Source organism: Fusarium phalaenopsidis, assembly GCF_050370095.1.
Source record: "Fusarium phalaenopsidis strain FUZ10S chromosome Unknown contig_32332, whole genome shotgun sequence".
NCBI classification, from domain to species: domain Eukaryota; kingdom Fungi; phylum Ascomycota; class Sordariomycetes; order Hypocreales; family Nectriaceae; genus Fusarium; species Fusarium phalaenopsidis.
In genome coordinates, this window is record NW_028145391.1 from 1,764,584 (window position 1) to 1,784,470 (window position 19,887).

Sequence of the window (19,887 nt, forward strand, 5' to 3'; positions counted from 1 at the left end):
CAATCCATCCATGTAAATGTGAATAGCACCGCCCATGAACCAAGCCATCCGTTGAGTTCCCTGATATATCCACCTCTAAAATTATCGTGTACTGCATGCCATGCCATATGCATCGTGTTGAAAATTCTCGCAAATTCTTCTTGCTTTTTCGTCTCTCATCCAACGCTCATTTCCGTCAATACGCCTCCTCAATCGTGAACAGCGGTCCCTAGTTGTTAAAGCCCGTCATGTTCAGACTAACACCACCCGCGTCTTGCAGGCCTTCCATCGTAACTCCTCCAAAGTCTTGAGGATCAAATTCAAAGTTCATATCTTGCAAGATGTTGTCCAGGTCCGCGTTCGAGATGTCCACGCCCATGTTGTTGGGCATTTCGGGGGCTGCCGCCTCAGCTTCTTGTGCAGGCAGCGCGTGGGGAGCCTTCTTGGCCACCATGGCCTTGAACTTCTCCATTAAGTCTCCGTCCTCAGCGGGCGTCGTGTTTGCGCCAAGGATCTGTCGTCCTCGCGCCTTGATCATGTCATCAGAGGGCATACGTCCCGTGCAGGCCACATGGTCCTCCACGTAGTCGACCAGGCCACGCTCCAGCTCTCGGGAGCAGAAAACCATAGCCGGACGCGCCGCCTGTGACGTCAGGTTCTCGAGATAGCTGTTGGCAACGGCCGCGGGGAGGGACTTGGCACCCTGTCCCATTGGGACCTGGGCGTTGGCCGGGAACAGCTCGAGTGAGGCCTTAGGACAGGCATATGGTGGCGCAAATCCAAAACCACCTTGCTCGAGAGCCCAGCCGTCGCTCACAGGGAGACCAGGTCCATCCGTCTTAAGGATCCCAACGTCACGCTTAAACCTCTGCAGCCACTCGGCATTGTCTGCAGCAGTCTGGTTCCACGGATCATCACTAGAGCTTTGTTAGTTTATCATTTCAGAACCTCATTTGGCAAACTCACTCATCATATAGAATCCAGCGCGCCTGATGCTGGAGCTCGGCGTCGGTCGGCACATGCTGGTTTGGGTTGTTCGATGACATGGTGGCTCCCACCCATCTTCCTAGCTCCTTTGCCAACCGTCGGTAGCAGTTGGCGTCATTGAGGAAGTACGGTCCAGGCTGGGAAGTCCCCAAGTTGCACACGTTAAAGGGGCTATTGCAGCCTTGGAGAACTGGGCAGTCAGGCGATGTCGTCGTGGCGTTGGTCGCCGTGGTGCCGCCCAAGGTCGACGTGGTGCTGGGTTGGAGTGAGAAAGCCGGCGAGCTCTCTGTTGTCGGAGGGTGTCGGGCTTTGAAGCTCTCGAGCCATGACATGTTATCGGCAGCCGTCTGGTTCCAGCCGTCGTCGAATTCGTATATAATGATACGAGCCTGTCGTTGGAGATCCTCATCGGTGGGTTCCGACCCCATCGATCGCTGCAGTTTGAGATAGTCTCCTAGCTCTCGCTCCAGCCGAGTATAACTGTGGATGGTCGAGTCGATAGACAAGGGATCAGTCGATCGGCAAATGTGATCCTTAACATCCTCGCTTCGTGGCAAGTGTGCTCGTCGGCGGAAAGAGGCGAGCCAGTGAGTAGACGACACGGCCAGGCGCAACAGCCAGTTGGCAATGGCGTCTGAGGGATGAGTTGATACCTCTTCGACGCGACCAACAATGCGACAAGCCTCCTCCTGGAGCTCATCATCCATAGCGGTCAGGCCCAGTAACCTCTTTGTCTTGACAAACTCATGAAGTTGCACCTCCATAGGGCACTCCTCGAACAAGTTGTCCTTGCCGTTAATTTTCAGCGTAGCCAGTCTGTTTTCAGCCGCTCCTCGCAGAGGACCGAATCTGGCCTTTTGCTGGTGCGAGTCGGAGCTCATGATAAGGTCACGAAGCCAGGAAGGGCGCGTGGCGATACCTTGAAGAGACAACAATTCGCTGGCGAAAATAATACGACATCCTTCCACCATCATCTCCTCGTCGTTGGGAAGTCGTCCGTGCTGGTCCTCATAGTTCCGCATGAAGAAGGCCATCTCCAGTTTGATCAGTTCGTAGGCGTTGCGAGGTGACTCTGGCGGGGACTGGTTCGCTACGTATGGCAACGGGGAGGTGCGTTCATAATGAATCAGATCTATTTCAAAAGTTAGACGTTGGCAGCTTGTCTACAGGATACTGCAGAGGTCTCATACATGGAGGCATAGAGTTCTCGACCATCTCGAGTACAGGGTTATCGAAACCCCAGTCACCCTTCCAGTCAGCCATGGAATAACCAGTCTTGAAATGCTCCGCCAGATGATCGACACGGATTGTCCAAGTATCCATAATGATACCGCAGAAACCACACCGGGACCGGATTTCAGGCGTTGCAACCTTCCACGACTTCATCGACCAGTCCTGAAATTTGATGTTGTGAACCAGACGCAGGTGCTGGTTAAGATGGTCCTTTCGGTAGAAAGTCCTCTCCTCTGGGCTACGCTCTTGGCAGGCCGAGTGATTGTGGCTTTCGATGTGCGCGTCGTCGGGGTTGGCCTCGCCACAGAAGACGCAAGAGAGCATACCGGTGTCAGGGTTGACAGCTCGGGGCCCATGAGGGGAGCAGACCCATCGCTCAAGGGACAGATGCAGCGATTTTTCATGGCGCTGCCAGTCGTGCTTAGTTCTGAATGTTTCCGTACAGAATGTACACTGGAAGGTCTTGAGAGGTGCAGACAAGCTCGTCTTGCTCGGCTCTTTGCCCGGCTTTGTCGAGGCCCTTCTGCGACGGCGGCGGCGGCCTCGAGAGTTGAAAGGGGCTGAACCAAAGGAGCCCCATGAGTTGCGCGACCCATGAGAATATGCCGATCCGAGCGATCCATTGCTCGAATGAGAAGTTCCCAAACTGCTGGCAGAGGACTGGTTGCAGAGGGATCTGCTCGAGCCATCGTCGGTGTAGTGGAAGCTGAAAGGACTGTTGAGGCCTGATGACATGCCAGAGGATGATGCAGTGACGGCTCTGGCAATGGCAGTGACAGACGCCGGTTCGTTTTCTGGGGGCGAGTGCTCCCATCGCTGTAGGGGGTTCATGGCTTCGAGAGCAGGGGTTCCTCGGCGTTGAGGAATGTCAATTGGGCCTGACCAGGAGCTGGTGTAGTGTGGTGAGGTTGAGCGAGGGGCCTGGACCTTGCCACGTCGGCGAGCATTGGCAAGCCAATTAGTGATCTGTGTCTTGTTCAAGCCAGTCTGGCGCTGGAGCATCTCTTTCTCCTCGTCACTGGGATAGGGATGACGGTTGTGAGTCGAGAGCCAGTTCTTGAGGATACGAACAGACTCTCGAGAGAATCGAGCTCCAATTTTGGGAGGAGGCGCCGCTTTGTTGAATGTGTCGGTCAAGTTTGTCAGATCTGTGACTGAGGCATTACGAGAGGACTGGCAAGAGTCATCTTGAGCATCCTCTAGGACCGTGTTGGGCGGGTTGGGTTCAGATGACATCCAAGGGTTGATGCCAAAGGGGGCCGTGGTCGTAGGGTTCAGAGGCTCGGCCGTGACACCAAAGCTGCAGTCCACCCTCAGAGCTACACAGGTCGTGCAGTAACCCTTATACTGACCCTCTTGGATCTTCTTGCAAGAGAAACCGCCGACGGCGCAGTTGGCACACGGCGAGTCGGGCATGATCCACTGGAACTGATGGGCGAGGTTGTCAGCAGTGGTGGTAAAGTCCATCACTTGCTCAGTCGTGAGGTCCGGCAAGGGAAAGTTGTTGTCGGAGAAGTGCTGAAGGGCGCAGAAGCTAAAGTCATCCTCATTGACATTGGCCAAGACGAGGTCAATGTTGTCGCCATCGGGACCGGTTGTCAGACCCGCAAGGGCGTCCTCCTGGAAGGGCTGACCAACAGTGTCGTCGGCCCTGTCCCAGTTGACAAACTGATCCATCTCGTCAATGGTAGCCATGCTGGGCACGGTTCAGGGACCGATGTGGAGAGATAGAAGTCAAGTGAAAGGCGCGCGTATGTCTCTCATGGATGGGATGGTTGTGTAATGTGAAAGGCGTGAAGATGACAACCGTCAGCCAAGTCAAGTCAGATTGATAGGCCGCCCTGTCCCACTCTGACTTGAGTCGTCGATGAGTCTGGACGAGAATAAAGAGGAGAGAATGGAGCCCGAGAATCGAGGATCGACTCTCAGTTTTGTTCAAAGTGAAGGATCCAACAAGCCACAAGTAACGGTCTGTTCGATGCGTCGTCGTTGACCATGGAGTCACCATCAGCCGCGAAGCACCCACTGCAGCGCAGATTATCGGCCAGCCACACCAACCAGCTGGAGTCTCGTGCCAGAATGTCAAGTCGTGCGCCCTTCAATTGACAGACAGGGATCTTTTTCGACAAAGGACCCACGCACCCATGCCGCAGAGTGACCGTGTTGGAGGCACTGTGGCATCTCGGTCTTCCGGACTCGTACGCTCAGCTGGCCGCCAGTCCCAGTCAAGTTGACCGACCTGTCGGTGAAGAATCTTCAGACTGCCCAATCATGGACTCGACTTCACAGTGTCTTGCCTACCGTGCCAGGCCGGGCGGGGCGCATCCGGGGCTCCGCTTCTCGTTGTTCGCAAGGCGCGGCCCACGTCCAAGAGTCAGTTCAGCAAAGCCTTAAGCCCGAGACCGGTCCACCATCAATCGGGGGTGACTCTTGGAAGAGGATTAACGGAGATGCACAATCTCGAATTCAAGACCAGCTGGAATCAATACCGCATGGTTCCCCATAAAGCCAATTGTGTCCACCGATGGGGTTGAAGCGTCCCCTGCCTTCCCCTGCCTGGCTTGGCTGCCATCCCGCGTTTCCTCGCATTCGATCCATCCCGTCGTATTGAAAGTTGCGAATGCGCTGGAACTTTCTAGAGAGCGACTGTCGGAGAAAAAGAAGGCCTCTGTCGGTCGGTCAGAGTTTAGACGCAGCCACCGACACCCGCGTCCTTGGCTAGCATGCATTAGCCGGGCCGCTGATCCCTCTAGCAACGGCCTTCCTTCTTGACTTAGGCGGCGCCGCATCTGACCGTCTTACAGATTGGTAATCAGGTCTTGTGTGTTGTGATTGATATGGATACATTGGAGGTCCAGCTGAAATCCGGGGTGGTGGTCGATACCGTGTTCTTGGGGTCGGCCAGTTCAGTTCAGTTGGGGAAAGAAGGAGTGGCGTCATGCGAACCTGTTGCGGCGCATCGGCCTACGGGTACGTACCTCCTGGCCGTGCCCCCACCTACTCCGGAGTTCGCGATGCAGGCAGACACCCGGTCTTTTGGACATTAAGCCCGGGGTATTTGACGATGACCGACATGGTAATGGTGTGCATACACGGGAGGAACTCTGGACCGCTCTCTCTTTTGCTTGTTTCCCCGTTCTGCGCCCAAGGTTCTGGGGTACAGAGCCCAAGTGGACGGTTGATGCGCCGTTGTCGGTCCGGCACGTGTACAGCTGCACTCCCGACAACTTGAATGGCCGGACCGGACTGACAGCCAAGCGATCATGCCGCAGGCGCCGCAAGTGCCGCAGCCTGGTTCCTGGGTTCCGCTTACTACGCGGCGAGATCCGAGTTAGCGAGATCAAGGTTAGATCCGAGGAGAAGCATGGCCAGCTTCAATCAACTATGTACAGGTCAGACTTACACAGCAAGATAGGTCACGTCTCTCGCGCTTGAAGTATAGAAAGCTCCAAGTTGTATTTTTCTAACACATGCTGCCTACCAAGCCAAAATCGTTGCTCCAGAGCCATGAGAGGAGGTTTCACTTCACTAGCGCTTCCAATGGATGTCTAGCCAAAGTGTCTTGGACGCTCAATATTCGGTGATGCCGTTGGGTGTTAGTAAGATCCTGGGTCAAGGATTCTTTCTCTTATTCCCGTCTGCGCGATACCGTTCCGTAATGGCTCCAAACTCTCTATAGGCTCATCCTATTGAATCCGACCCGCAACAGGGCACCAGGTGAAGGCGTTGGAGTAGGTTTGTTTGGAGTCATGATGGCATTTATCTGTACTATTGATGTGGCTCAGGTCAATGTTTGGCATGAAAATCTTTGTAAAGAAATGATTCCATCATGTCGAGGGCTCACGTACCTTTGATGAGATGCCAAACAGCCCTTCATGCTTGGCGAGGATTGTCAAGAGCGGGTGTGTGAGCCAATGGCTCCCACTTGGGTGGATGGATTCAATCATCTTTCTACACACCAGACATGTTTGAGGGAGAGAACCCGGCATGCCTTCAGCGTTAGAGTGACATTGATGGCTTCACCCGGGTACGAGTCCCTCAGTTATGACAGAGTAAGATATGCTCATTGCTTCCCCTTGGCCAGTATCTTTGTCGTGATGACCAACAGGCTCTCGGATGCCCTTAAGGCACATGTGCCTTTTTATAGGAGAGTGTTAGTCGTTAGAGTAGACACGCAATAAGACCAATAGAGGAGGGAACCAAGCGGCTTGCGAGATAATCAATGGCCTGGGATAGAGGCCCATAGTCACGGGCAACTCTACAATGGTAGGGAGGTAATTCAATGAAAGTATTCCATAGAGAAATGATACTTTGCTAGCACTTATCTATGGAGACCAGCCTCTCGACCCTCTCGTTGTTACCAAAAAATACATGGGGCCATTTGTCTAGCTGCGTACTTCACTCCGGGTGACATCCTCCATCCATTCCAACCCCAACTCTGAGCACCATCACCGCCGTCATCCCCAGAATCCACAGTCACGAAGCGGGTACTCTGCTTGGAGGGGTGAAGGTGGACCGAGGTCATCGAGAGCTGCGACTACTGAGACTGTTCCCATTGACACGGCTAGATCCGGAGATCTGACGGGGTGGGTATCGACGTCGCTGCTCATCGCCCTGGCTGGAGTTCGTCTGCTGGGTGACGGCGGTCGAGGGACCAGCACGGCTCGGCCCCCCAGCTCTCTCAGAGCGAGACTGATAGGAGGTAGTGCTTTGGTGATCGGAGTCACCGGTAGCGATAGAATTGGCCTGAGGGTTGTCCCGCTTCTTCTTTGCTTCGTTGAGCTCAATGTACAGTCTGCCTTGAGGTCAAGTGGCAGGTCATCAAGATAGCCCAGTATCTTTTCGTGGTGCTCAGCGACACCCGCCTCTTGGCCCTCGGGGTCAGCCTGCTTCTCCTTGATCACCTTGGTGATATGCTCGATGAAGGTGCGAGCATCCGTCTTTGCTTTGACGGTTGGCTGAACGTACAGCTTCTTCTTGTTGACGGTGACGAACGGGTCGTGGAGGGCCGTGAGAATACTTTGAAGCTCGCCAGTGCTGCGCTCATCGAATACCTCTTGAACGCGGTCTCCAGGGATGGAGGGGATGCTGGCATCATCTCCGCCATCGGTGCTTGCCACAGCAGACGAGCTGCTGTCACGGGGGCTCTGGTTTCTGGCAATGTGTCAGTACTGGGTATATGGCTGGTGATCAGGATCAACCTGGGGGAAGACTTAGGACATACCGAGAGTTCGTGATGCGCATGTCCTCGACTTGCCCCATGAGGTGATGAATCTGTGCAGCGAGGTAATTGAAACGGGATAGCATGACCGTCTCGATGCCTGAGAGCAACTCTGGGTTCTCTACATCAAGCCACTCATGCGCAAACTCTGGTGCGATGGTACTGTACGATGTTAGCGGGTGAGTTCAAGTGATGAGCCTCAACGTACGGCGCGAGAGGAATGCCAAAGCCTTCGTCTTGGTTGCTAGCTTCGTCGGCCATCTTGGTGGTGGCGAGGATGGCGATGATGATGTTGTGATGGTGGAAAGAAAAAGAAGGACAAGTTTTCTCTGAAGTGAGTCGAAAAATAATAAACAAAGTATGGTGATGCTGAATCACTGCCTGGCAGTTATTGGCAGTTGTTGGCGGTTACTGGCAGCTGGCAACCAGTGATGAAATTAGAGCACACAGAGAGGACAGTTAGAGTACTGGCTTTTGGTAATACTAGAGTTTCCGCTCTATTAACAAAAACTCGTGCTTACCTCTACCACTCTTAAATCTCTTGACCCTCTCTTCTATCCCTTATATCTCTGATGCATCAAACCAGCTTCGCTTTCATATCACCCAACCCCAACCCCAACTCCAACTCCAAACTTCCCTCATCACAACGCATCGATCGAAAGCCTCACTCACTACAATGGCATCGGATTGGTTTGGCCCAAAGATTCTGTGCCGGGCGGGCATCAACCCTGATTCGCCTGCCCCGCTGGACACCCTCGAGAAGGAAAGCATGCGAAAGTCGATGATTCCCGTGCTGAAAGAGGGTCGAAACCATATCGACTGCCGTAGGTTCGATCTCATCGCTGCAGATGACCATATAGACTTCCAAGTGTTCGCCATGCCCCACACAGACGAGGACTATCTCCGAGACGTCACTATCGACATCCCCGACAACCAGATCGCTGACGAGATTGATTCGGATGGGTTGAACGATTTGGAAGAGTATAAGTTGGATGAGATTTTTTGAGAGAGGTTTCAAGACAGGATAAGACGCGTGAACAGAAAGAGACACATCGTTCTCACAACTGATTCTCTACTCCGTTAAGAAGAGACACGTCAATATCAACAGAGGCTTTTAGCCTAACGTGTCATTGGTACACGAGCACCTTCCCAGCATCATGTCGGCCGGATGTCCTCATTATAATTAAATTCTAAAATAATTTATAGAGGATTAGTAGAATATTAACTAATTCTATTTCTATTTTAGGTAGATTCTCTTCATATAAAATACGAGTATTCCCTAAGAGTTAGCTCAGCGAATCCAGTTAATCTAACTCCATGGCTGAGTTTTTGGCGTGCTGTCCATCTCGATTGGTAGCCAAGAGAGTGTCGGTGCCATAGATGATCTTGGGAAGGATCATGGCTGCCCAGGTCAACCTCGCCGTCTTGCCAAGGGGGTGACGCTCCGGGGACTTGGTCTCGCTCGTGGTGTCCAAGTTTGTTGCGTTATCGAGCCAGGCCGGGCATTCGGCTCCAGATAACTTGTGTCCCCATTCCTGCTAGTGCTGCGATGGCTCCTTTCCAGTTCACTGAAACGGGTGAATTCCAGGTTACCTGCCCCAGGCATGGGAGAGCTGAACGCAGGCCTGTCTAAGGCGGGTATAAAGTGAGGACTTTGTATAGGTATCGATTGGCTTTACCGAAGGCCTGGGTGGCAGTAGGCTCAGACATACCCTGGGCAAGGCCAGTTGCAACAGAAGAGGGTTCGAGAGACAGCATCCGAGAAGTGGAGCCGTAAATCGAGGAAGAAATGTGAAAGCGGCGGAGGAAACTTGGAGCGGGAACGATGGACGTGGGAATTCAGGGCATCTCAGTAGAACAAGAAGGCCTTATCACACAGTCCCAGTAATAACTCATGACAATACCACTCGTGAACGAACACTACCTATTTCTGATTCATCTACTACATGGGAGAGAAAGGACATCCATTTACTGGTACTGGCACCAATTGGGTGGGGAGAGTGATGATTCACTCCGCCAAACCAAGGCCGTGTAAACAAAATAAGGGATATAAGAAAACATTTGCCCACGCCCACGCTCATGCCCATGCCTCAGTGTCGAACCTTGAACCCACGTAGGTTAAGACATCAACAAAACACCAGAACATTCAAGAGGGTTACCTAACTCCTCTCAAGTGACATGATTAAATTTATATAGACTACCTAGTAAAGGATACATCATAAGTGAGGCAATGCTTTAGAGCTCTCTTGCCTATCTTTACTATACTTTATTAGCTATGCTTAGGAGAGGATTGGCTAAAGGGCTTATTGTACTGGCGTTTCTTTTTTCCCCCTCGACCCGGCTGCCCCCCCATGGTTATAGGTCTTAGATGCTATGGATGGCAATATGGCGAGTTTTTGGTTAAGCCAAACGTGTGATCGATGATGGCAACAAAGACTCCGCCAACTTCAATGTGATGGAACGACGACACCAGGTCATTTTGGGCGCTCCTCGCTCGCTGTCTTGAGTGAACAACTCTGGACAATCATGAGTAACCATCTCAGGTTGCATGTTCAGGATGACCTGAACATAATGGGCAATTCAACAGGACATTGCAAATACAGCTTCTGAAGCGTAGTTGATGCTTCAATGTTCCTACTTGGCATCTTGTGTACAAGGTCCACCTGATTGAGAGTGTGGTCACTGCTGCGTCTCACAAATCGAGACAACGATGTTCACAAATCAGGCAGACCTTGTCACAGAAATGTTACAAACGTCTTCCTCCGGGTAAACCCTGTTTCTCTCCCTTCGTTAGTGACGCTTCATCATCCCCAATCGTCAACGTGACGTTGCAGCTATATTGTAAATCAGGTCATATCCTCCAACTCGTGAGGGGCAGCAACGAAGCCACGCCATGACTGAGCTTCCATAGGCCTTCCATTCTCGGAATTTGATTATCATGACAAATAACGGTCGTTCACTTGTACCTCGAGCGAGAAATGCCTCTCAATAGCCACGGGGGTCGAGAACTAAACGAGGCAAAACACCAGAACATGAAGAGAGTTACCTAACTCTTCATAAATGTGATACATAAATGCACATAAAATATAATAAAATAATTCAAGATACATCACAAAAAAGGTAATACTTTGGAGCCTTTCCCGGGTGATGGCTTCTCGAATGCCAACCCCTCCAACCATCCCACTCTCACAGCCAGATATCCCTACAGCGTTGCAGAAGGAATGGCAACCCAAGTAGAGCAAACAGCATTCATGCCCAATCCGTCCAGATCAACGTTCCCCAGATTCTCACGTGGTACGGGTTCAGCGGGCACGCCAACCGACGGGCCGTGGCATGATCCCAAAGGCCCCTATATTTGTCAAGGCAGCATTGTGTTGCGTGCTTGGTCTCGCGCTGCCGTGTCGTGCCATAATAGCCTAAAAAAAAATCCAACAGTTTCCTCTTTTGCAATGTGGCGGAATATGCCTCGGTTCGTACGGCACGAAGAGGTAGCCACGCGGTCGTGCCAAAAAAAACTGAACGGCTGCGCTCCGTTGAGCCAGTAAAGAGTATTCACTTTGCAGCCTAATTATGAGCTAAATAAGAGATCGAAATAAGAAATAATATCACAAATCTTTGAGTATTTCATTTATGATATTCAGGGTCCTTTTGACGTTCGAAATTCGTTGACTCGTGGTAGCGTTGCAGTCACAAGGGTCAGCCCTACCTCCCGACCGACACCCGCGTGTTCGTCAATCAAGATGTGATCGTGACGGGTTTGGCATTGGAGGGGACTATCTAGATAGTTGTGAATATTGAAGCACAACCTCTCTCTTGCTGTCAGTTACTTTGATGGCTACCGCCCCCAGATCGGGCCGTCACCGTCACCCTGTGTGCTTGTCCAAGATGTGATAAATGGCAATATCAACACCTCTTCCACCATCTTGGGAGGAGAAATTTGGCCTCAAGGGCCTACCAACCCATAACAAAGGCCAGGCATTATAACCGCGTCATCATCATGATTAATAAATCAAACAATGGAGCAGATGGTATACACAAAGCTAATACTTTGCCGAGTCTTCGACTCTCAGTCGCTCAATGCGACACTGCATTCTCTTTTGGACTCCTAGAAACTATCTCGCGATCCCTCCAGCCTAACCTGTCTATAAATGCATTCGCCAAGTCGTCGGGATTGGCAGTTTTCGAGCATCAAATGGTGTAGCTGTTCCGTCCCATAGTTTTGTGTAGCCATTTTCCGCTCCCAAAGGAGAAAAAGAAATGCAGACCAGCCATGTCTGTAAACCATCAGACTCCTTGAACACGATGCGCCGCATGTCCTGAGCCGGAAACCGTCCTGATGTGTTGTTCATGTAGTGAATTCCAAAAGCGCCAACCCTCTGGGCTCCGTAACCCGCCCCGTTCGCGAAAGCCTCGCGTTCCAGTGACTCCGTACTGACCACGAAGAACTTCATAAGTCATTGTTGTGTTCCGTCATGGATCCCATTCATTAATCATGTCCGAGTTCCTGCAACTCCCGCTCTTTAGCGGCAAGCATTTCTCTCATTCTATCCGCCTCGCGTTGTAGCGCTGCTCGACGCTCTGACTTGACCCTCTCACCATCCATGCTGTAATCGCGCGACATCGACGGGGTACCCGGGGTATGATCGCGATTCGAAAAGGCTCCGGGGCTGGGGGCCGAAGCGATTGTGCTTCCGGGTGATCGTATCGGGGGAAGAGAATAGTCTCCGTCATCACTTCCTGCTCCCATGTTGGGAGGGCTGTCGGCCGAGGTCGAAGGGTTGAGTATCGATTTGATATTAATCGACGAGACCCGCTTCGAGCTCTCCTGTGCAGTTTCCCCCGAGTTGAATGCCTCGCTTTCGGTCGTGGAAAAGGATCGTTTTCGTGCCGGTGAGAGAAATGAGGCAGGGGAAAGAGATGTCTGCCTTTCGCTGGTCGTTCCCATAGACGTCATGGGAGCCAATCGATTATCGTCGTTCAAAGAGCCAGGAAAGTTACGAGGGTTGCTCGATTGATGATACGCAGCGAGGTCGGATGTCGACGGAAGTGGTGACATTGTCCTGGTAGGTCGCACAACTGGCTGAGGCTCGATCGTGAGTGGGTGGTCTGGTCGACGACGTAGGCCAAGGTTGACGGATCCATCCTCGTTCATCGACCCTCTCTCCGGTCCCGAGTCATGTGGGCTTTGTGTCTCGACAGACTCCATCGCGTCTTCCATGTCTTCATCTTGAGAGGCGGGAATAATTCGTTTTCGTCGTTTGATTGTTGATTTTTTCATTGTCATAGGTCGGTGAACTCCATGGAGTTTATAGTAAAGTCCTACGGACATTAGCAACCAAGCAGGAAATTTTTCACCACAAGAGTACTTACCACACGCATTGCAGATAGTATGGCCGCTCTCATCTCGTCTCCAGAGAGGAGTGATAGTAGTGCCACAGTTCTGGCACGCAATCACAACAGTAGCATTGGCATTCTGCTGAGCCTGGGCAGCATTAACGTCCACAGGAACGGGCTCCGCCTTTGCACTTTCTCCTCGGCTTTGGCAGCCTTGTCGCTTTTGCACTCCGCCAAGGTTGGCACTCTTGGAGACTCGGTTGTTATAAGCCGGACAACCATTACAACCCTCAGCACCGCCCGTTCCGTTACAACGGCCACCGCCGGGGCAAGTTCCTCCAGGAGTCTGATCGGCAGATACATAAGTCGCATTTGACGCAGACTTCGACGATGCCGCGGCCGCGGCGGGTTTCGGTGGAGCGGTTCGTGGAGGGTCCGCGGGGACGACATTCGGCGGTCTCTTGAGGCTTGTCGGGCGAGCAGCATTCCTGGCTTTCAAATAGAGTCCACAGGCATTACAAATCGTGGCGCCCTGAGGTGATCTCCTCCACAATGGCGTTCGAGTGGTTCCGCAGTTGCTAACCCATGATGAGAATCGACAAGACGACAAGATATTTGAATAACTCACCTGCACACTTGGCCATGACTGCCACCTGGAGGAGGGCTCGCTTTCGTGCCACGCTCCGAACCAGGACTTCGCTTGGACATGGGGCCTGAAGATGCGCTTGTCTTTGAACCAGGTGGGCTTCCGCTCAGCCTTTGTCGCTGGCCGTGTTCCTCTTGACCCGTGGGAAGACGTGTTCGTTCTTGAGAAGATGCAGCCACACCCTCGTTCGGTTTCGAGGACATGGGCCTTGATGGCAAGGCAGTTCGCACCGCGCCCGCCTCGCGCTGATGGCTATACAGCGCCGCTGGCTGAATCTCTTCGCTCATGCCCGTAGGTAGAGCCGATGTTTTCGAAGCGACCAAGATGACGGTGCCTCTGGGGTACGGCGAGTGGATATACCGGGGTACCAAATGGAAGGGTGTGTTGGAGTAGAGATGGATTGGTCAGTTATACAAGAGAACCGTATCATGCATCGGCGTCGATATCGAGTCGGCGCGAAAGGTTACGATGGATGGTTGTACAGGGTTGGGGGGCAGAAAGGGCGGGTTTGATGATGAAAGAGAAGTTCTTTGGAGCGAGTCGTGGACGGCTGCAGCGGCTTTGTCAAGTGGTTGCAAGCCGGCCGACGAAGGAGGCGAATCCGGAGAGGTGCCGGGGCCGGGTGCCGCAACTACAGACAGAACAGGAGAGAGCTAAATAAGGTATGACTACCTAGCCTCGGTGCCAGGTGTAAGCCAGGAGTTCAGGCAGGTACCTAGCAAGGGGCCTGGCGCAAGGCCAAAAGATATGTATCGCCGGGTTGCGAATTCGCTGGTGGGCAGACCAGTCGACAAAGGCGCCAGGGTACGGGGTACGTCGACTCGGAGGCAGATGACCCAGCTAGTAGCCCCAATGGACGGATCGGTCAGTCAGTCAGGACTGGAACGAACGGGAGCCGACGTATTGGTCAGGCGACAGAGATGCCAGATAGCGACGCGACAGCAACTGGAGGGTCGGGGCCGACGTCAGGCCAGGGCGACAGTCCAGTCGGGGGTCCAAAGCCGGGGGTGGGCTACTGGGAGATGATGTCGAGAGGGAAGAGAAGGAGGGGGAGAATAGAGGAGAGAAGAAACAAAGACGATGAAAGAAGGATCGCCGACCAAGGAAGCGGGCGCGGGGATCAGTTGGGAGTAGTCAGAAGTTGGTAAGACAACAGGGCGGCGCAAACCGAAGGACGTCGAGAGGTTCGAAGGCGTGCTTGGCAGGTCAGTGGCAGCCAAGGGCAGGGGAGGCCGTCGTCAATGAGCTCGCAGCACCACCAGGCTGGGACGGTGACGAAGACCAGGGGGTAGATGTGCAGTCCCAGATCGATCAACGCACACAGGCGGCGGACAAAGAACAGCGGTGGATGACCCCCAGGGGGAATGAGGTCAGAGGACGATGTGGGAGAGGTGAAGGAGGGGAGAATTCGAATTCGCAGCGGTGGAAGTGGACGAGGCGCAAGTCGGCAACGTACGCAACCAACCTAAGCAGCCGAAACAACAGGCAGCATGGATTGGAAGTGTTGAGGGCAAGGGAAGGCCAGGTTGAATGAGGATGAGCAGGATAAGGCGATTGATTGCAAGGTAGGATGGGGCTGGGGCTGGATTGTCTAGCTCCAGTCAGTGACAATAGGCGCGCCGTACTGCGCAAGGTAGATTAGTTATGGTGGATATGAGAGTGGACGTCGGCAGGTGCATGTGCATGACCTAATGGAACCAGGAGTCCGCACACGGAGCAGGCCTTGTGCTCTCTTCCCTTTCCCTTGTCAGAAACGAGAAAACGAGTCGCAGCCTGGGAGTGACGTGCAAAAGACGTCGCCAGAATCCTCTGTATTGCCTTTTCTGGTGGTGAGGCCCAGCATGATGCGACTACGCGGAGACGGGCCCCTCGAGCGTGGGATGACCATGACCGCCACGGCCTTCTCGGTCGGTGGGTTGGGGTTAAAACGACCAGTCCTCTTCTAGAGCCATCCATGGCCATTCATAGCACCATATTCTAGTGCCTCTTAGCTTCGACGACGTGCCGTTTCCGACAGCCTGGAGCCCGCGAGCTGTCAAACCCCCTTGGCGGTGACTTGCTTGCTTGTTGGTCGTACGCCAGACGCATCCCCCAACTTTTCCCCTGTCCAGCGGCGTCTCGAGCCCTCCGGATCTTCACTCAACCGCCCACGGGGGGGCATCGCGGCGCTCTCGCAGCAACCTTCGGCGCGCCGAGGACCCTTTCGCAAGGTGCCGTCACAGGGGCCTCACAGGCCCTTAGATCCAAAAGTTAGCGGGCCCCCCTCTTCACCGCGGCTCTGTCAAATGGGCTCGGTCGCCCCTGAAATGCCTCGGATTACATTGCCCGCTTCCTGATTGGCCCAGCTCGTACGGAGAAATTCCTCAGGGCCACTTGACACCGCTGCCCGGCTTTTGCGCAGGGGATCATCGCCCTGGTGCCCTGATGGACCAAGATCCAGTCCACGCTAGGCCGAGATCGGGCCCTCTTTTTCTCATCTGAGGTACGTACCTCGTACCTCGCTCCTGCGCCACAGTTCTCGAACGCCAAACAATTGTTGAGTCGGTGCTTCTGACGCGAGGCTGCCAGTAGCTTCAGCCCAAAGTGGGCGGGTTTTCGCGAATTGCAATCGTCACCGTTTTGAGCGTCAACCTCGCCGTGAACGTCACCCACACCCGATTGGCGCCTTCGGAGACCATATCGATACCTTCGCCGCAGAGGACAGCCTCTTGGATCCTCCATCATGACATCCGAGCGCGGCAGCAGCCCCAACCGGGAGCCTACTCCAACCCTTCCCCTATCCTCGATCCCTCAGAAACGCGCCCTCGAAGAAGGCCGTCACAGCCCCGTCGTTCCCTCGCCATTGAACCCCGAAGTCAGGCCCTCCGAATCTCTAGCCCCCGAAGATGCTGCGCAAGCTGCCCGCTCCAAGTCGGCCCGCACAAAGAAGGACACGCTCAAGAAACGCGAGGCCAAGGGCGGTGACAGTGCCCGCGCGACCCCGGATCCAAGGGCAAAGGAACCAAAACAGAGCGAATCTAGTCCGCTACGCTACAAGCTTGCGCCTCCCAAACCGTCCGACTTTGACCCCCCACGAGGGCCTGTCTTGACGGTGCACCACGAAATCACAACTCCCAGCGGTGAAGCGGTTGAGTTCTTTGAGACATCTGATCAGTAAGTATAGATCACGATCAGCCCAATGCGCCCCAAGCTGACACAAAAAGTGTTTCCAACAAGAAGAACTTCCGCTACACGCATTGTATCGCCGACCCCCTCTTCCCATCCATGATCTACTATCGAGGTACCGAGCCTGAGCCTTTCGGGCCCCGCATGAGCTTCGAAGACTCTGCGGGGCACGTCTTCTTCGACAAGTCGGCGCGACAAGTCACAACTGATAAAGGGTTTCGCATGGCACGGGCGAATGTGGCTGTAAGAGAGGGTCGGTGGTATTGGGAGTGCAAAATCACACAAGGAATAAGACCGCCCAAGGATGGCGAGTCCAAGCCAGAAGGCGGACGCCATGTTCGAATGGGCTGGGCAAGACGGGAGGCATCTCTAGATGCGCCCGTGGGATTCGATGCCTACAGCTATGGCATCCGAGATGTCGCGGGAGAAAAGGTCCATATGTCACGACCCAAAGAATTCTTCCCCGAAGGAGAAGGCATCCGAGAAGGTGATGTCATTGGGCTGGAGATTCAACTGCCGTCAGAACATCTTCATCGCAAGATCATGACTGGGCAGTACAACCCGCTAGTCGACCAGGCTGACGAGGAGCCTCCGCCCTCGGCTGAAGCGCACAACATTGTGCGCGATCGCGTACCCATCCGCTTCAAGGCTCATACCTATTTCGAAAAGATCGAATATCACTCGACAAAGGAGCTAGAGGATCTCATGAACCCGGCTTCTACAAGTGTCAACAATACCTCAGAAGCACCCGGGCCTACTCATCCGACTCCAGGCCTCCGTACTCTTCCCAACTCACGTATCCGAGTATACAAGAACGGCGTTCTCATGGGCACCCCCTTTGAAAACCTCCTCGGCTTCCTCCCTCCTGCGTCTCGCCCTATGCCTCAAGTGGGTGCCCGGGAAGGCCTCGACGACGGTATGCTAGGATACTACCCTGCCGTGAGCGTCTTTCGTGGCGGCGCCGTCGAGGTCAACTTTGGGCCAGACTTTTGGTACCCCCCAACCGACGACACCACAAACGGCGACGTGGATATGGTCTCACGTTCCAACGCCAAGTTATCCAAGCTCCACGCTGTGTCGGAGCGTTATCGCGACCAGATCGCCGAGGATATTGTCTACGATATTATCGACGAGGTTGACTTCTGGATGCAGGATGGTGGGGGCGCAACAGATCGCCAAGGCGTGAGCGCCAAGAGCGAAGCTGTTGCCATGGCGCCAGGACGAGAAGAGATCAAGGAGCTGGTCCAGGATGACTGAGACGGCTCGGCAGATTAACATTGCTATCCACGGAAGCCCGCAAGGAGATACCGGGGTACATCATGATCGACTTTCACATCCTATTAAGTAAAGATACCCACTGTGGCAACGCAGAATCAAATTTGTAATTATCAAGATACTCATCACTAATCAAACCTGGTATCCTCTGCTTCATGGCCCAGTATCGGCCTTATCATATCATCGATCGTCGTCATAACTTGTGTCGTAACATATTGCTCATTACCACGCAGAAGCACTCCAAACGCATAAGAACTCGCCTCGAACATGTATCAACGAGGAGCCGAATCACGTGGGGCAGCTGGTTCAACAACAACCGGTGACGCCTCCGATAATGGCGATACAGGCTCTCTGGTGGACGCTGGGTTGGTGCTCGAGGTCGCGGTCGCGGTCTCGGGTGCAGGGAGCTGAGGGTCATCGGGAAGCTCCTCGATGCGCTCACTTCCATCAATGGGAGCCTCAGTTTCGGGCTTTTCGCGCTCAAGCCGGACCTCGCGGCCGCGCTTATGGCAGTACCATAGTACAAACATGAGCACTGTACAAATGTTAGCGACTGAGATGTATGCGAGGATTCAGGGGTACTTACAGAATAGCGCAACGCTCCAGATGACGTTTGTGCCGATAAAGGCGGGCCACCGCACCTTGAGGGCGTTGACGACTGCCTTGAGCATACTGACAATAGCACCAGGCTTCGTCACGAGCTGAGTCAAGTTCTGGGGCTTGAGCAGGTCCATAGCAGCCTCCTTGACGCCCTTTTCCGTCTGGGCCTTGAGACCCTGACTCTCGGCCGCAGCTGCGAGAATCTCTGGCGCCAGAGACGACGTCAGCTTGTCTGGAAGCTGAGTGACGAGCTTCTGGAGGGACGAGGGCATCTTCTCGAAGCCTCGGTTGATGGCACCGTCGCGGTCCTCAATGAGACTTGCGAGATCGTTGTATGCCGTCGGCACGCCGTTGGCGAGGTCCTTGAAGACCTGTGTAAAGCGCGACAGTAGGTCAGACGACTCGTTGGAGAGGGAAACGATCTTGTTGTTCTTGGCTTGAAGGTTCAGACGATCGAGGACATTTCCGAGGTCCTTTGTCTCCTGCTCAGCTTCCTGGGTAGAAACAACAACATCCTCTGGCTTGAGCTCATCGCCCTGCTTCTTGTGTCTCGTGAATAGAGCTGTTAGACGGTTGGGATGCTTTTCCTCTTTGTCCTTTTCCTTCTCTTTTTCCTTCTTCTCCTTCTCCTTCTTTTCCTTCTTCTTCTCTTTTTCGTGCTTCTTCTTATCTTTCTCCTGTTCCTTCTTGCTCTTAGAATCCAGTTCCTTAACCGCCTCTAACTCGCTCTCGGAGGCTGACGACAGCTCGATCTGGGGGGTCTTGATGCGCGGAGGCAAGGGTGGAGGCGGGCTGTCATCTTCGAGGATGCTTCGGAGCCAGGACTCGTCATCTTGGTCAAGAACCGGGCTAAGAGGGGGGGTATCGGAGCTGGGACGGTGTTCGGTGCTGTGCCTCTCTTGACGCTGAGCAGATGCATCGTTTGCCTCTGTCTTGATCTCAGGCACAGGCGCATGGGTCTGCGCAGGTGTTTGGTCGACTGCAGGCCCCGCCTCCGTGGCATGTGCAGCCTCTTCTGCGGCCGCTTTCTCGGCCCTATGCTTCTTAATCTTCTTGTATGAGAAGTATTCCAACATTGTGGTTTTGGTGTCTTGGCGTTTCGCGGGGTCGTCGAAGTTGGAAGATCCAAGGATGTGCTCGTGTCTCAGACGACGCTTGGTGCTATTTAACAAGCAGAGGATAAAGAGGCCGCCGATTCTGGACTAAAAAGGACTCTCGAGGGGCGAAGAGGTTCGCATACGCGCGCGCTTGAGATGATTCGCCTTTGTTTCACTCGCATTCGTCGTAACGAATCGACAGCTGAAGAGCTTGCACAGCCACATCACATGTGATGTCATGGATCGAAATCGTGGCTGCCACCGAGCTCGCTCCCCTCTCCGACTTCCATCCCCTCCATCAACCCCCACGCGACTAACGCTGCTTCATGATCGACAACCAACTGCCGACG

General features: G+C 53.8%; 6 protein-coding genes across 6 annotated transcripts; 2 read left to right on the plus strand and 4 right to left on the minus strand.

Annotated features, from left to right (window-relative positions):
• Nucleotides 1–208: 208 nt before the first annotated feature.
• On the minus strand, nt 209–3,894 carry LRP88_13545 (uncharacterized protein; the record flags this gene model as incomplete). Its single annotated transcript, XM_083249906.1, has 3 exons — nt 209–896; nt 946–2,098; nt 2,157–3,894. The coding sequence occupies 3 exons, from the start codon at nt 3,892–3,894 to the stop codon at nt 209–211; spliced, it is 3,579 nt and encodes a 1,192-aa protein (XP_083094240.1).
• Nucleotides 3,895–6,656: 2,762 nt separating this feature from the next.
• LRP88_13546 (uncharacterized protein) lies at nt 6,657–7,681 on the minus strand (the record flags this gene model as incomplete). The annotated part of the gene is made up of 3 exons (XM_083249907.1): nt 6,657–7,353; nt 7,424–7,539; nt 7,589–7,681. 3 exons carry the CDS (start codon nt 7,679–7,681, stop codon nt 6,657–6,659), a joined length of 906 nt encoding a protein of 301 aa, XP_083094241.1.
• A 415-nt stretch (nt 7,682–8,096) lies between these two features.
• On the plus strand, nt 8,097–8,426 carry LRP88_13547 (uncharacterized protein; the record flags this gene model as incomplete). Its single annotated transcript, XM_083249908.1, has 1 exon — nt 8,097–8,426. The coding sequence occupies one exon, from the start codon at nt 8,097–8,099 to the stop codon at nt 8,424–8,426; it is 330 nt and encodes a 109-aa protein (XP_083094242.1).
• Nucleotides 8,427–11,906: 3,480 nt separating this feature from the next.
• On the minus strand, nt 11,907–13,687 carry LRP88_13548 (GATA-type transcription factor; the record flags this gene model as incomplete). The annotated part of the gene is made up of 3 exons (XM_083249909.1): nt 11,907–12,739; nt 12,791–13,332; nt 13,383–13,687. The coding sequence occupies 3 exons, from the start codon at nt 13,685–13,687 to the stop codon at nt 11,907–11,909; spliced, it is 1,680 nt and encodes a 559-aa protein (XP_083094243.1).
• Nucleotides 13,688–16,122: 2,435 nt separating this feature from the next.
• LRP88_13549 (SPRY domain-containing protein) lies at nt 16,123–17,822 on the plus strand (the record flags this gene model as incomplete). Its single annotated transcript, XM_083249910.1, has 2 exons — nt 16,123–16,553; nt 16,604–17,822. 2 exons carry the CDS (start codon nt 16,123–16,125, stop codon nt 17,820–17,822), a joined length of 1,650 nt encoding a protein of 549 aa, XP_083094244.1.
• Nucleotides 17,823–18,112: 290 nt separating this feature from the next.
• Nucleotides 18,113–19,516, minus strand: LRP88_13550 (uncharacterized protein; the record flags this gene model as incomplete). Its single annotated transcript, XM_083249911.1, has 2 exons — nt 18,113–18,375; nt 18,427–19,516. The coding sequence occupies 2 exons, from the start codon at nt 19,514–19,516 to the stop codon at nt 18,113–18,115; spliced, it is 1,353 nt and encodes a 450-aa protein (XP_083094245.1).
• Nucleotides 19,517–19,887: the final 371 nt, after the last annotated feature.